Below are 14,623 nucleotides of genomic sequence, written 5' to 3'. Positions count from 1 at the left end.
ATATCCACAATGGAACCGAAGCACATATTTCTCATTGTCTTAAGGGAAGCAATAGAGAAGCTCTGATGATGATGATTCTGATGATGATGATGAGGTTCTTGGGCCAAACTTAGGTCTAGCCATTCAATTTTGGTAGTCCATAGATTTTGAAAATTACAGTTTCTATTGACATTTTGTTAAAGGAAATTTATCAAACTACTAAGAATAAATTAATCATTTAATATTTTACCCTTTTGCAACTATGTCTTTGGATAGGTATTTTGAAATTAAATCAAAAGACATCGGTAAAATGTTTAATAGTTTATTATCTCATAGTTATTCCGATAAATTCCCTTTTATTAATTTTCGCACATAGCAAGGAAAAAGACACTGTCAGCATTCCCAAAAAAAAAACAAAAAAAGGAAATAGAAGGAGGAGAAAAGTATTCACCACCGATATAAAACCCATGTTGCTATCGATCCTTGTATGGATACATAGGCGCATAAGAGTTGGAAGGGTGCAATTTAAGGCTGAAGTCCTAAACAATAACCGTGAGGCGCATCCTCAAATAGTCTCGGAATACATTGTTTCAGTATTTGAAATCTTCATGATGACCTTAAGGTTTATTTTCATCTTGAATTATAAAATTCAAAGATTAAAAATAATATAGATCAAGCATATCTATGAACATTTGAAAATCTTGAAAATTGACGGTCTAGATGATACATTACAGGATGCACCATTTCCAGAACTTGAAATCTAATTCTCATGTCCATTAAATGTAGAGGTCTGATAAGATCAAATTGACTGTTTTTCAACATCAAAATAACCTTTTCTAGCAAAATTTTTGAGGTGCACCCTAATTTGATTGTTTAGGCCCACCCTTACATAAACTTTTTCCATGTTGGAATAGCGAGAGATAAGGAAAAGACAAGAAAAGGAAAATGGAGCATTACAAATGGTATTAAGTGTCAAAATGCACAAATGCAAATGCACAAAGCCCTGTGAGCGTCTTAATTAGTTAGCAAATGGATCAATTTATGATGAAACCCTGGCCACACCAAAAATCCGTGTGGCCACACCTCAAAATCGTGTTTTTGGCGACTTTGGAACCCATCGATGATCTGATCCTTAGCAAATCACTCGGACAAAAGGGGCTTTGAGCATTCAAAATGCTTTAAATATATTCAATCTACCATTCATTAAAACGGTTGGCTCAGACCAAAATTTTGAAACTCGGTTCAAATCAAAATTTGAGACCTCAATGGAGAAGAAGCGTTTTCTTAGAGACCATGCTAGAAAACGAATTTGAAGTTTTTCGGGTCCTTGAACATGCATAGCGATGTGTTCTTTCATAAAGGGCTTTCATTTCTCACCATAAGCTCTTTATTGGGGTGTGGCCGGGAAGGAGAGAGAGAGAGAGAGAGAGAGATGAGTATCACCCATGAAAGTAACCTTCATCAACCATTCCTCACACCATAGTCATAGATACGAGAAAGTCCTGAAAAACAAGTGCTGGAACACACGTACCTACAATGGTTGACATGTGAGCATTCCCACACCAGAGTCTTCCACAATGACCATTACTTACCCTGTGTGTGCATAAAATGTTGAGCGCTCATGCCCAATATCCACTATCTGTACTTATCTCAGTGCAAAATGAGTTGTTCTCCACTTTCTAACGCTCTCGTTTTATAATAGAAGTAATTATTCATCTCAACCGTTTGCAGATAATAATAGATGATGGATATTGGGTAAGAGTACTCACCACTATACTCATATGAAATACAATACATGCACAAAACCATCCTTCCAAAATGCGCGCGAGAGAGAGAGAGAGAGAGAGAGAGAGATGGAAATCCCCCTTATCCACTATCAAACCCGGCCTACTTCATTCTTCACTCAATTGAGAAGTTCTTCAAGGTGTAAGCACCTGGGTACTCGCAAAATTAATATTGTACAAACATAAAAAATGCCCTACCTTTTGCTTCTACAAAAAATTTACGCATTTTGTATTGTACGCACACCGACAGGAAGAGAGAAACTCATCTCCAAAACCCAACATAAAAGATGAGCTCTCCTTCCTCTCCCATTAGACAAACATCAAGTCCTTGAGAACACACACGCATGGAGAGAGAGAAACAGAGAGAGAGTGACTCATCATTCGTTCCCGCCTGCCGGGCCGACAAGGACCCCTTGGGCTGCCCCTTCCTTGCGCCCACCCTCCTCTCTCGCCTCACTATCTGGTCTCTTAATTCTGATCTTATGCTTAGACTCAAACTCAGCCACCTCTTTCTTTTTCTTCTCCAAAGCTTCCACTAACCTCTTAATCACCTCCTCAATCCCCTCTTTGTTCCTTTTCACAGCAGGCAAAACCTCTTTCACCGTTCTCTCTACCAAAACACCACCAATCATTCTATAGCATCTCCTCGATGGATCGAGGGGCTCAATTGCCCCAATAACAAGAGAGTGCTCACTAACCTATTTTGTTATGGAAGACCAATGTCATTAATCAGAACAGAGAAGCGAAAAGGCATTGAAAAAAATTAATTTAAAATCACGAATTTGAGATATGCTAACCTCCATCTCTAATTCCGTTATCTTTGTGTATAGCTGGTTGATCTCTGTGCGCATGGCTCCATACATAGTAGCGATTGCTTGCTCATTTGCTGGCTCTCTACCTGAACCCGCCTTCTCAGCCATACTGAAGCAATAAAGAGCGGTTAATTGGGTATTTTCCTCCTGTATATGTAACTTTAATCCAGTTCCAGTCCCACAGTGGATATCAAGATGCAATTGAAGAGAAGTCAAAAGGTAAAGGAACGTTAAATTGATAAGCAAAGAATATACAAAAAACCCTCTCTCTCTCTCTCTCTCACACACGTGTGACAAAAAAACTACAACTACCCCATTCCATCACTACTGACAATTACTAGTGCTATTAATCTATCCACTTACTACTACAACCACTATTACTTCTATCCTTTGGCACTGTGAGACCAGACATCCATGCCTCTGCATAGGCAAAATTTTCCAATCCATCATCATCATCATAGGTATCTTTTCCCAACTATTTGGGGTCAGCTACTGGAATCTTTGTTTGCTATTCTACTCTATCAAGAGCCATATCCTCAATAAGACTATAAATCCCTATATCTTTTCTCACCACGTCTAACAATATCATTTTGTGTTTACCCCTTGCCCTTTTCGAGCCTTGCACTTGAACCAACTTGCACCTCCTAACACGTGTTGTACTAGGCTTGCGCTGCACATGGTCAACGTACTTAAGTCTACTTTCTCTCATTCTATCGACTATTAGAGCCACACTCAAGTTCTCCTGAACGTATGCATTTTGAATGTTATTCTTTCTTGCCTTGCCACTCATCCATCTCAGCATCCTCATCTCAGCTACACTCATCCTATGGGAATGTTGTTTCCTGCCCGCACAACATTCTGCCCCGTATTACAATCCTAGTCTCACAACTGTTTTATAGAACTTCTGTCCTATAGAACTTCTCATTTAGCTTCATTGATATGCCGCAATCACATAAAACTCCGATTGCACATCTCCAATTTCCAAACCATCAGTTCTCACTCCCACAATCAAATTCACCATTTAAGTTGTGTTGGTCCTCTAAGATCAAGTTTCTAGAGGTAGAGCAATAGAGCAAAGTGCCATAAGCTATGTAAGAATACAAGGATTTCACCAATACCAACAAGAGCAATTAACTTGACAGTGGGAAGTTGAAAATGCTCTGTTTATTCCATGAATCCTTTATTGTTATCACAGTATCAATATAGAGTTTTATCCCATGACCAATCAATTCCAGCAATAGTGTTTTGGTCACCATCTTCTTTCTTCTTTTCCTCCAAAGAGAGAGATTTGAACAACAGGAAATAACCAGAAAGATGAAAGGTTAAGAGATGTCAATTTGAAAAAGGTTACAGTTGGTGGGGTTCAACTTAAAAACCAATCAAAGTTAATATATCCAAGAAATCCCACAACCACCAGTAACTTCCCCACAAGAAAAAATGCAAAAGTAAAATACTTCATAACACTAGAAAACAACCTAGCCTATCATCAATCACAGAAAAGCACAAAATCATATATATTTGAAGTAATAGGGTTTTGCCAAAAGATGAATCGGAAAATTTAGATACCAGCTCATCATTGAAATTCAAAATTTCATATAGAATCATCATAAATGTATTTACCAGTGGAAAACTAACTTTTCAGACCAAAAACTAAAATAAATTTCAATCTTCACTTTCTTGTATGGCTATGCAGTCTGCGCAATTTAACTTTCATTAGTTGCCTTTTTGGACAAGTTACAATGTTCACAGTTTGAACCTGCATTGCCTTAAAGTAAAACAACAACTTTCTTAAACCCGAAGCAGTGATTAAAGAAGCAAAGAGAAAAACCAAACTAAGCTGCTGGATGAAATGTTCAGGTTTAAAAATGAATTCCAAATACAAATAAATAAATAAATCTTGAGCTTTACTAAACCAAACAAGCCAAAATCAAATTCATTTCAATAACCTATCAAATACAAAAACATGCAAAAAAAAAAAAAAAATAGGATTTAGACTGGTACAAAATCGTTAGAAATATAGTCAACCCACCAAACCCAAATTTATAACCAAAAATTTTTCAAGATCTCAATCCATACCTATAGAAAAAAATCTAAATCCAAGAATAAAGTATGATAAGTAATAAATCAAGACCCTGTTTCTGATAAAGTTTCCAGAAAGAGAAACTAATTTAGAATCACCTTTGCCTACCTATCCTATATGAATGGGCAAGGACATAAACACCCTTACCTAATTATTTAAAGACAGATTTACCAACTCTATCAATGCAAAAAGAACAGAGCACATACCCATGCTATTGCATAACTAAAATTTTCCAATTTATCTATTTCCACAATCAAAATCATCGCTTGAGTTATGTTGGTCCTCTATGAACTAATTTCTAGCGATAGAGCAATAGAGCCAAATACCATAAGCTATATAAATACAAGGATGTGGTTTACCCTGACTCCAACAACTCCATTCATTCCAAGAGTTGGAAGTTGATGACAATGCTCTGTTTATCCCTTGAAAACCTTCTTTATTGTCTAAGTATCAATACAGAGTTCTATCCCATGCCCATCAATTGTGCCCATAATGTGCGGCTCATCAATCTTTTCTCTTCTTTCTTCCCCAAGAAAAGACGAGGCAAAAAGAACTGCAGATGCTACACATTTAAGCACTCCAATTCTAAAGTTAAACAACATTCATAGAGTACCATTTTGACTTTATGCTTCCCCAATGCTCCCACTCCCTTTTCACGCAACCCAATCAAATATAGCGTCGATTGTATCCCTTTCTCTGCCTCCCATACTACCAGGCCTATTATAATGCATATGACTTGAAACTGCGGGCATTATTCTGGATTTAAGATAAACCCCTCATTTAATAAGCTAGACATCTATTCGTAAGCAAGGGAAGAAAACTTAATATAAACAAAATTAATACTTCACACCAGCAAATATGTCCCTCGTCTCAGTCAAACTATCACACAAATAATATACATAACCTATAATACCCCAATTTGTAAAACCAAATCTGAGATGAAGGATCTACAAATATAGCAATAAACTCCAAAGTTTAAACAGATTTCCAAACAGAGAACAAGATCATTACTCATCAACACAAGCTATAAAAATCTCAACTTGATGGAGTTGCCTACTCATCAACACATGCGATAAAACCTCATGTTGATGGAGTTGCCCAAAAAGAGCAGCATACATCTACTAGAAGCTGCTAAAACTAGACTCTTCAAGATACAAGTTCCAAAAACCCTTTTGGGTGAGAAACATGCTTAATTCATCATTCTTTCCTTATTTTGGTAAGAAAAAAGAAGACGCTACTCAACAAGATTATGAGATCCGTTCTGATCCACACCACAAAAATGGGTTCCTAAATGAAATTTCATTCTAAAGATTTGATCAATGTAACTTTTGTAGGAAAACCATGACAAAGGTGGACGAGCAATTTAGTTATTTACAGTTAGCATCAAAATATTCATTGCCATATTTATAGATCTACGTTCTAAAGAGTCGAAAAGATATGCATCGTCATACACTTTTACCATTGAATTTTTTTTTTTTTAGAAAAGAAAAAGTGAAAAGCTTGCATATTTAGAACATTAACCATATTTCATGGATGGATTTTACTTCGAGAGGCCATTTCTATTAAGAAATTAAATCTCCCTTCTCTGCAAGCCGCCTTTGCCATTCAGTTCCATCCTTTGACACCAAACTGACCTCATTTGGAGCTATAATCACTAAATAGAACCCCAATACAATTACTTTGTCAAAGCATAATGATGTGATTCTCGTTTAAAGTAAAAGAGTTTTACATTTAAGTTACACATAGGATAACTCGCCCCTGCTGTAGAATGAATGGTTTTCAAAAGTACTCAGGTTTGAACCTGAGCCAGGGCACATTTTGTTATATTCACACACTCCCATATTGGGGTATCGACTTAGACAACACAAAACCAAGGATATCCCAAGTGTTGTACTAGGTCCTATGATGATTACAGAACCTTTAAAGGAAAAAGTGAGGATTAAAATTTTCTTCTTCCCAGAAAGCGAGCATGTGATTGGGTTCATTGTATTAAAAAAACCTAGACAACGCTAAATGGAATAACAGAGATACACAGAAGAGTTATTTCAAAAGGTTTGCTCAAAGGAATCTAGCCTTCTTACTGTAGTTTCATTTTTATCAGTAATAAAAATTGTTGACAAAGACTACAAGAACAAAAAGCAAACGATATAGGTCAAGAGACGTTTGGGAAAAATCTCAAAGACCAACTACTCTACCTCAACCGCAACAAACCCTCGGGAAATAAACACCAGTCCTCAAGATCCCTGATACTAAAGTACTGCAAATTCAGCACCACACAATAGAAACACAAGCACACACTGAGATGGACTATCAATTCCAGGCTGTTCCTTAACACAAGCGAAGGGCCCGATCAACTCTTAAGTGGCATTGTAAGCTCCATTACATGGGCCCAACCTTATGCATCAACAAAGATTCACAATATAATCAACAGCACCACCAATTTCATTAGGGTTTCCCATGATAATGGTGCCGCTCCATCATACCCATGGCAGTGATTTTTGTCTTCTTTTCACTAGGTAGAAAAGAACCCATAGCATTGCTATTTGCAAATTGATATTCACAAGATTTTCATAAGATAAGCATCACCTTCATGTGGTATACCCAAGTCATGAAGGATATCAATTGACACTTACGGAGGACTTGATCTTCCCATTAGGAAGTACACAATCTATCTCACATAGATGACATAGGAGCCGTAAGCCAGCCCTTGATATAAATGAGGGATGCTTATGAGAATAAATAGCTGAAAATGGCACTTAGGGTCGATGTACGAGTTATTGGCTTAGATGCATAAATAAGGATACATGTATGGCCATTGATGCAAGAAGTGAAGATAGCCCACCTCAATCAATGACGCATATATACTATAGCTTCAATAGTGCATAAATATATTTTAGGCACTCAATTATGCATATGTATACCACACATTGAGACACGTATATACTATATTATGATGAATAATGTATTTAGTTTGGGAAAATATATTTAAGGGGTCAAAACCCTCACAAAATCATTAAAGGTGTCAAAGCATCCAAATTAACACTAGATGGTTTACTTTTTCATTTTCATCTCAACTAAGGTACCGACTCAAAAAGTATCATAAAAATGCTAGAGTTGCCCCTTTCGAGTTGAGAAAAGGCAGGGTTCGGGCCAAATGTTAAGCCCAGCACGCCAAGCCTAGTAGGCTAATATTTTTCGGGTTGGGACTGGGCTAGCACAAGCTTTGACCGGCCCGGCTTGAGAGAACAGCTCTAGTTGGGGTTCTTTTGTAACATTGGGCTGATTTAGGTGGACCCTGACTACAATTCAAGGTGTTTGAGAGGCCATGTCTCTTTCATCCGATATCGAGTTAGGCTCAAATGTAGATTTCAGTCTTATGATATTGATACCTTTCACCCATAAAGTTCTTGGGACATTTAGATTTAAATATCTTAAGGAGTCTTTGTAGATTGGCCTTAGATCAATGTTGTGAAATCGATGGCTGGGCTTTGTTGAGCGATATCTTGGTCATCTGGCCTCAGATTGGCCTGATTTTTTTAGGGTAATCTCGGGATGCCCTGATTCAAGATTGAATTGTCAAATTACCATATTGAGCTGGTTTGACCAGAGTTTGGCCGTGCTTCCTTCTAGACCGTCCAATTGCTGATCTGGGCCTAATTGCGCCTGTAATCTTTCTTGATTTTGACGAGGAGCTTCCTTTCATCATATTAAGGGGAATTTTCATCTTAGGATATTATGAGGCTGCTTTTTACCCACCGTAGCCATTTCTGATGGTCCATGCAATATTCCAACGATTATCGTGCTAGAATTTATTTGGCTAGACATCATGACTTTTTGAGTCCGGTGTTATTAGAGACAACATACCCCCAAACACACAACACAAGCGAAAGAAAATCGCACTACCATCTAAAGTATCATTTAGCAATACTAAAACATGGACACAGGACACTAGTTTGTGTCGGGTATCAACATCTTGCATATCATGTAGCAATACAGAAACATAGACACTGGACAAACAAACTCCTGATTTTTGTCCCAGTTACTTTGCTCATAGCACAACCTTAGTAATATACATAAGGCAATAACTCTGTGAAAAAAAAAAGGAATAATTTGGTATCGGTCTAATACTAAAAGGGCAAGTTAAAAAAAAAAAAAAAAGTCTAAATTCTAAAAGGCCAAGTCGAAAACATGGATAACAAGTCAGCAGCCCATTACAACATCATGGAGAAGATAACAGAATGCTATGATAATAAAGAAGCACACAGTGAAGCCCGAGATAAGCCTCAAGGCCTAACAGAAGGATGCTCATTGTGTAACATTTTTCTTGCTAAGGAACACCATCAGGTCACTAAGCTCCACACAGTCCTTTCAAGGAATTATGTATAAATTGCCTATAGAGAGTACTTTTGTGGATAGAGTAGCTTAAAGGGAAAAACAACTGAGAGAAACAATTGAGTTGTCTGGATTATCGTAATTCAAGAAAACTGATAAAAGAATCTGTTAAAAGTGATGAAAATTCCTATATTTAAATTAATTGCGAGAACAAATTTTAGCAGTAAAAATGAACCTCGGGAAAGGATATTGAAATAATTTGTTCCCAAAACACATGAACTAAAACTGAGTAAATTCTACAAGGATGATCAACTAAACCTGATGAATTGTTCCTCTAAACTTTTACTTCGAAGACTATCTTCAGCTACAATGGTGGTATTACTATGGACGGTTTTCCCAGACATTCAAAGCCATTTTCAGATACTGAAATCTACTAGTGAAGTATTTGGCATCTTCTAAGCTGCCTCTATACACGAACTATTTAATTGATTTAGTTCTCTCTTTTGATTGAAGAGTTCAGCATCAAATGTTTCCTCTTGAATGATAATATCACAGAGTTCAAGATACACTCACCATTATAAGTAATGACCTTTCCAAAAAAAGAACCACATCCATCAAAATCCTTTTTCTCCCATTAAGGTTCTTCCTTTTTCACTGAACTTCCACTTCACCTCAGTAACCTCGTGCTTATCTTTGCTCAAACCTGAAACTTCTGAAATACCCATTACTCCCCTTTGTCTCAATGGTTTACAGCTGTGGTTTAAAAAACGGATCGGTGCCCCAGATCGGGCACCTCAAAATCCCATCCGGATCGGCGAATCGGTGTTTTGGATCGAGAATCGGCCGAATCGGTTGGATTCGACCTTTAAAAAATAGAAAAAAATATTAAAAATCATTACAAATGTTGTTTTTTAGGAATCCAATACGAAATAGGGGTACTACATTAATAACTTCCATTTTTTTTGCATCAATATGCGAATATTGAGATGTTCTTTCCCTATATGAACTACTGATAACCATTAAATTTGCATCACACAAAAGAAGAAACATAGAATTATCATTGATGAAGTATATAATCATATATGGACTACAATAAAGCATATAATTCGTAAAATACGACCTAATACCAAAATAAAAATCGTTGTTGTTCATCATCTTGGTCACCCTTGTGCCATTGATTGAATTCGCGTGACAATTCATTAACTCAATCTAGGAACAAATCATCTAAATTAGTGGGCACCTGAGATTAATTCACAGTTTTAATCAACAAATTGTTTTAAATTTGCATTAATAATTGACAATAAAGTTGAACAATACAAGTTATTTTCACATGATAATTATAAATTGAATTGAATATAATTCACAATGTTATGATATTAAAAATATTATGTAATGAAATTGAAATTGTTGTTTATATTTTATAATTATTTTACTATACATATAAGAACAAATCTAAAATGTCTTATAATATCATCAAATTTAAAAAATCTTATTTACAACTATAAGAAAAATAATATATTACATAATTTATAATATAAATAAGTAAATAAATAAAATACAAGATTTGGTTATCAATATATAACTATTAATTATAATATTATAGTAAAAGTGATTAAAAAGTTATTAGAAAAGGCTTCCATATCATATGAATAAAATTAAAAATCAAACCACCAATAAATTCTAATGTAATTATATTAAAAATTTCAAAATAGCTTTACCCAAAAAAATGAAAAATAAAGATGTCCAAATTCAAAAAAAAATCCCATCGGCAATATGCACAATAGCTACAAAAAAATAAAAATAAAAATAAAATATTGTAATAAAACACATCAAAAAAACTATTTTACTAATAAACAACAAAAAACATTTATATGGCCATTTTTTAATTTGACACACTAAATTAATGAGTGCTATTAATTTATTTTTTAATTTTATATGGCCGTTTATTAGTGCTATTAATTTGACACGCTAAATTAAAACACTACACATGTGGACAATGGCTTGCAATAGTTAATGGCTTGGAAAAACTATATGGCCGTTTATTAGGTAATGGCTTGTGTGAAGATGGCTTGCATGCTGTTGAAGGCAAGTGGGAATTGTCCCACATCGGAAATATCAAGGGACTTCCAAGTCTATAAAAGATGTGAGGATGAGCTCTTCAACAGCGTACGAGCGAAAGGGACATGGGCACGTGATTGCACGTGATTGTGGTGCTGATGTCCAAGAATGTGAAAAATTACCTTCATTTTTAAGACAAATATCCCAATTACCCTTGGAAACGTCATACATGCCGATACATGACGTCACCATCCGATTCTATACAATGATTCGGCCGTTTCACTATAGAGAATCGCCGATTCTCTTCTAGAAGCAGGCGATACACTGTTTTTACAGGGAATCGACACGGGAAGACCGATTCCCTTGTCAACTCGCCTGAGTCCGTGTGGACTCGATGATTTTTAAATCACTGGTTTACAGTTTTACTGTTATCTGATTCCATGAATGTTATAAGTCAATGAGAATTGTAACTGCACCCTTCCTAGTAAAGCATGGACGAAAGAAAAGGCAATGAATGTTAATTTCTTTATGAAGCTTCAAACTAGATGTGCACTTAACAAACTATTTTTTTACTGGAATCCCATACACTTGATCAATGTATTTTCCATGAATCAAGAAAAATTTAAATCTTAGAACCAATTTTTATTTTAAAAAAAACATCTTTGATGAAATAGAGAAACCATAAACAAAACTAGGGTAAATACAACGCACGGATATTAGGTCAACAGAGAAATCTGATAACACAGAATGAACCTGCGACTCTATGAATTCCTAATTGGTTTTCCCGTGTTGTTACTTCCATCAAGTACAAGGGTCATCTATTTGGAAAGAGTGCACACCTGGTCATTACCAAAGCAAAGGGAAAGGAATTTCATCTTCAAAGTTCGCCAAATTTCAGAAGGTATGTACTGTGCCCAGTGGAGCGTTTGTGAGAATCGAAGGTTTCATGGCAAATTGCTATCAGATCGCAGGTCCTGCAATGAGGTCTGTGTGTGTGCGTGCAAGAGAGAGAGAGAGAGAGAACCTGATGAGAAGGTTGCAGGCTAGGGCTGTTGCTGGCAGGGCCGCTAGGGTGAGTCGACGAGAGAGAGAGGGGCCCGGTGTGAGAGAGAGAGAGAAGGCCCTGAGAGCTAGAGAGAGAAACACTCTACGCTAGAGAGAGAGAGGTGAGGGCGGTACGAGAGGGAGAGAAAGAGAAAGAGAGAAGCGGGGGGTACTTCGTCGAGATTTGAGAAGAAGTATGATTAGTGTCAAAAAGAGCCATCTGCTTGAAAAAGAAGCGAGTGGAATATCATAAGGTAGCGTTTGATAACTTGAGCCATCTGCTTGAAAAAGAAACAAGTGGAATATCATAAGGTAGCATTTGATAACTTTCACTGCAATGTCCTGGAAATCACCCCTGCTGACTTTCCTAGATTCTGGGATGCAGTTGAAAATTGATAGGGTGAAAGCTAAAACCCTGTTTGATAAATTGTGTTGTTGGTAATTTCACCTGTTTGGTGATGGGAAAGCTGGAAACTGACTGTAATACTGTTTATTATATATTTCATTGATATGATGTGCGAGTGCAGTTTTTTAAAAATATTTTGTAATTAAATAAGGTTTCTTCCATTCATCCAACATATTACCAAACGGCGAAAAATCCAGGTCTATTTTTTGAATAATAATACTAAATAAAAAAAAAAGCCAGGTCTATTGACATACAATTCCTAAGAATGCATTGGAAATCAAATCCTAGTCCACAAGAATCACTTCAAACCCAAGGCAACAAAACAATGGCCAATACACAATCCCGTGGTGTAAATAAGGAACTATATAAAATTAATCAGAGGAACATTAAGAAGAATAGAACATTAATCAATGGAAGAAAGACACATAAGAAACTGCGCTTTCCACAAGAAAAAAAAAAAATCAGATCATCACATAGTGATTCAAATGAACATTGATCTACTACTGCTATTACTTCAAAAGAAGATAAATAATAACTAAACATCGATTCTTTATTAGATGTTGAACCAAACATAAACAAAATAAATAATAAAATCAAAATCTCAACCAGATGGAACCATTAGGGTCAGAATAAGAAAAAAAAGAAGAAGCAAGAGTAATCAGTTTATGATTGCTTTACCAGAATAGAGATAGAGAGTAATGCTTACTGTAAGGAAACAAAAAGAGCAAAGAGATGCAAAGCTCTGCATAAATCCATGGCAGACTTATAAAAGATAAGAGAAAAGCATTCTTATCAGAACTACTCAAACAGATAAAAGAGAAGGAAATAAATTTTCAAGAAAGAAATTTTTTGGATCAGATGCATTACACAACAGACAGTGCCAAGGAAGAACAACTTTCTATAACATCCAGCTATAACATTAGAGACAATGCATACAAACACCCTGATTTCAAACAGAACAAAAACATAACTTAAAATAATAAAGCCACTCTTAACATGCCATAAAAATGCACAGAAAACAACTCAGGTACCAGTTCCAAGTGAAGAACATGCCTAAAACTATTGAAAATCAAAATTAAAAAGAATGGATGTAACAAAAAACAAATAAAAAACCGAGGATTAAAGAACAAAATAAGCAAAAAAGGCTAATAAATTAATACTTCCATCCAGTTGAAATATATGCCAGCATCAGATTGATAAATCAACCAATAAATAAGTATAGATTCTTTTTGAATATGTATCAATAAATAAATATAATCCCAATCTAATGTAAAAATGACTCCAATAAAACCAGATCAACAAAGACCCTTGATCAACCACCAACGAACATCAAAACAATAAAATTAATAAGAAATATATGATAATCACAATCAGACCAATAAGAAATACATGATAATCACAATCAGATGGAATCAAAAGGACCATCTCCATGCGAGAAAGAGCTTAGAGACTGAGAATCTACCAAACACACCAGTAAACCCTAATTTCCTAAAGCCCTAATTTTATCAATAATCGTATATAGAATTGCAGCAAAAATAAAGGCTTCTAATTTGGGGTTTATCAGTAAGGATAACAACAAAAAGAAATTTCAAACTCACTGATTCGGGGCTTTCCTTTGAGTGAACTGGAATTTATCACCAAAAGGTTTATCATCATAATAAACAGTAAAAAAAATAACAACTCACATCTCTTCAAGCTCTGTTATAAATCTCTTCAAGCTCTAGGATAATGGCGATGGAGTGAAGGCGGTGTGGGCGACTTTCTCTTCTTTGACCTAGGGTTTTCACAGGCTTCACCGGCTTTCTCTTCCTCGAGGGTTGCTCACATAGAGAGAACAAAGGGAGGCTCGAAGAGGGGGAAGCTCAGAGCAGGGAGCCTTACACAAGTTTTCAGGAGTGAAAGCGGGCCAACTTATTTTTGGGTGAGTAGGAAGTAAAAAGGAGAAAAACGGTGTTCCGACTATTTGTTTTTGGTTTATCAAACACGCTCAACACACCTTGCATGGAAACGTTTGATACTCTCCCCGCTTTACACCCATTTCACGGTTATCGCACGCTGCCCAGGAAATTTATTAAGAATAATAAAAAAATATGATTTATATTGTATTTATTTATGAGAAATGATTATA

General features: G+C 35.9%; 1 protein-coding gene across 1 annotated transcript; it reads right to left on the bottom strand.

Annotated features, from left to right (window-relative positions):
* Positions 1-1,848: 1,848 nt before the first annotated feature.
* On the bottom strand, positions 1,849-14,403 carry PDF2 (prefoldin 2). The gene is made up of 3 exons (XM_006829542.4): positions 14,181-14,403; positions 2,561-2,684; positions 1,849-2,461 (listed from the first exon to the last, which is right to left on the bottom strand). Exons 2-3 carry the CDS (start codon positions 2,681-2,683, stop codon positions 2,141-2,143), a joined length of 444 nt encoding a protein of 147 aa, XP_006829605.1. The 5' UTR covers position 2,684; positions 14,181-14,403; the 3' UTR covers positions 1,849-2,140.
* Positions 14,404-14,623: the final 220 nt, after the last annotated feature.

The sequence above is a fragment of the Amborella trichopoda genome, chromosome 5 (genome assembly GCF_054954075.1).
Source record: "Amborella trichopoda isolate Santa Cruz 75 chromosome 5, AtrichopodaSantaCruz75HAP2 v2.0, whole genome shotgun sequence".
Taxonomy (NCBI): domain Eukaryota; kingdom Viridiplantae; phylum Streptophyta; class Magnoliopsida; order Amborellales; family Amborellaceae; genus Amborella; species Amborella trichopoda.
The sequence above is the reverse complement of the archived record's forward strand: the minus strand, read 5'-3'. Positions and strand labels throughout refer to the sequence as shown.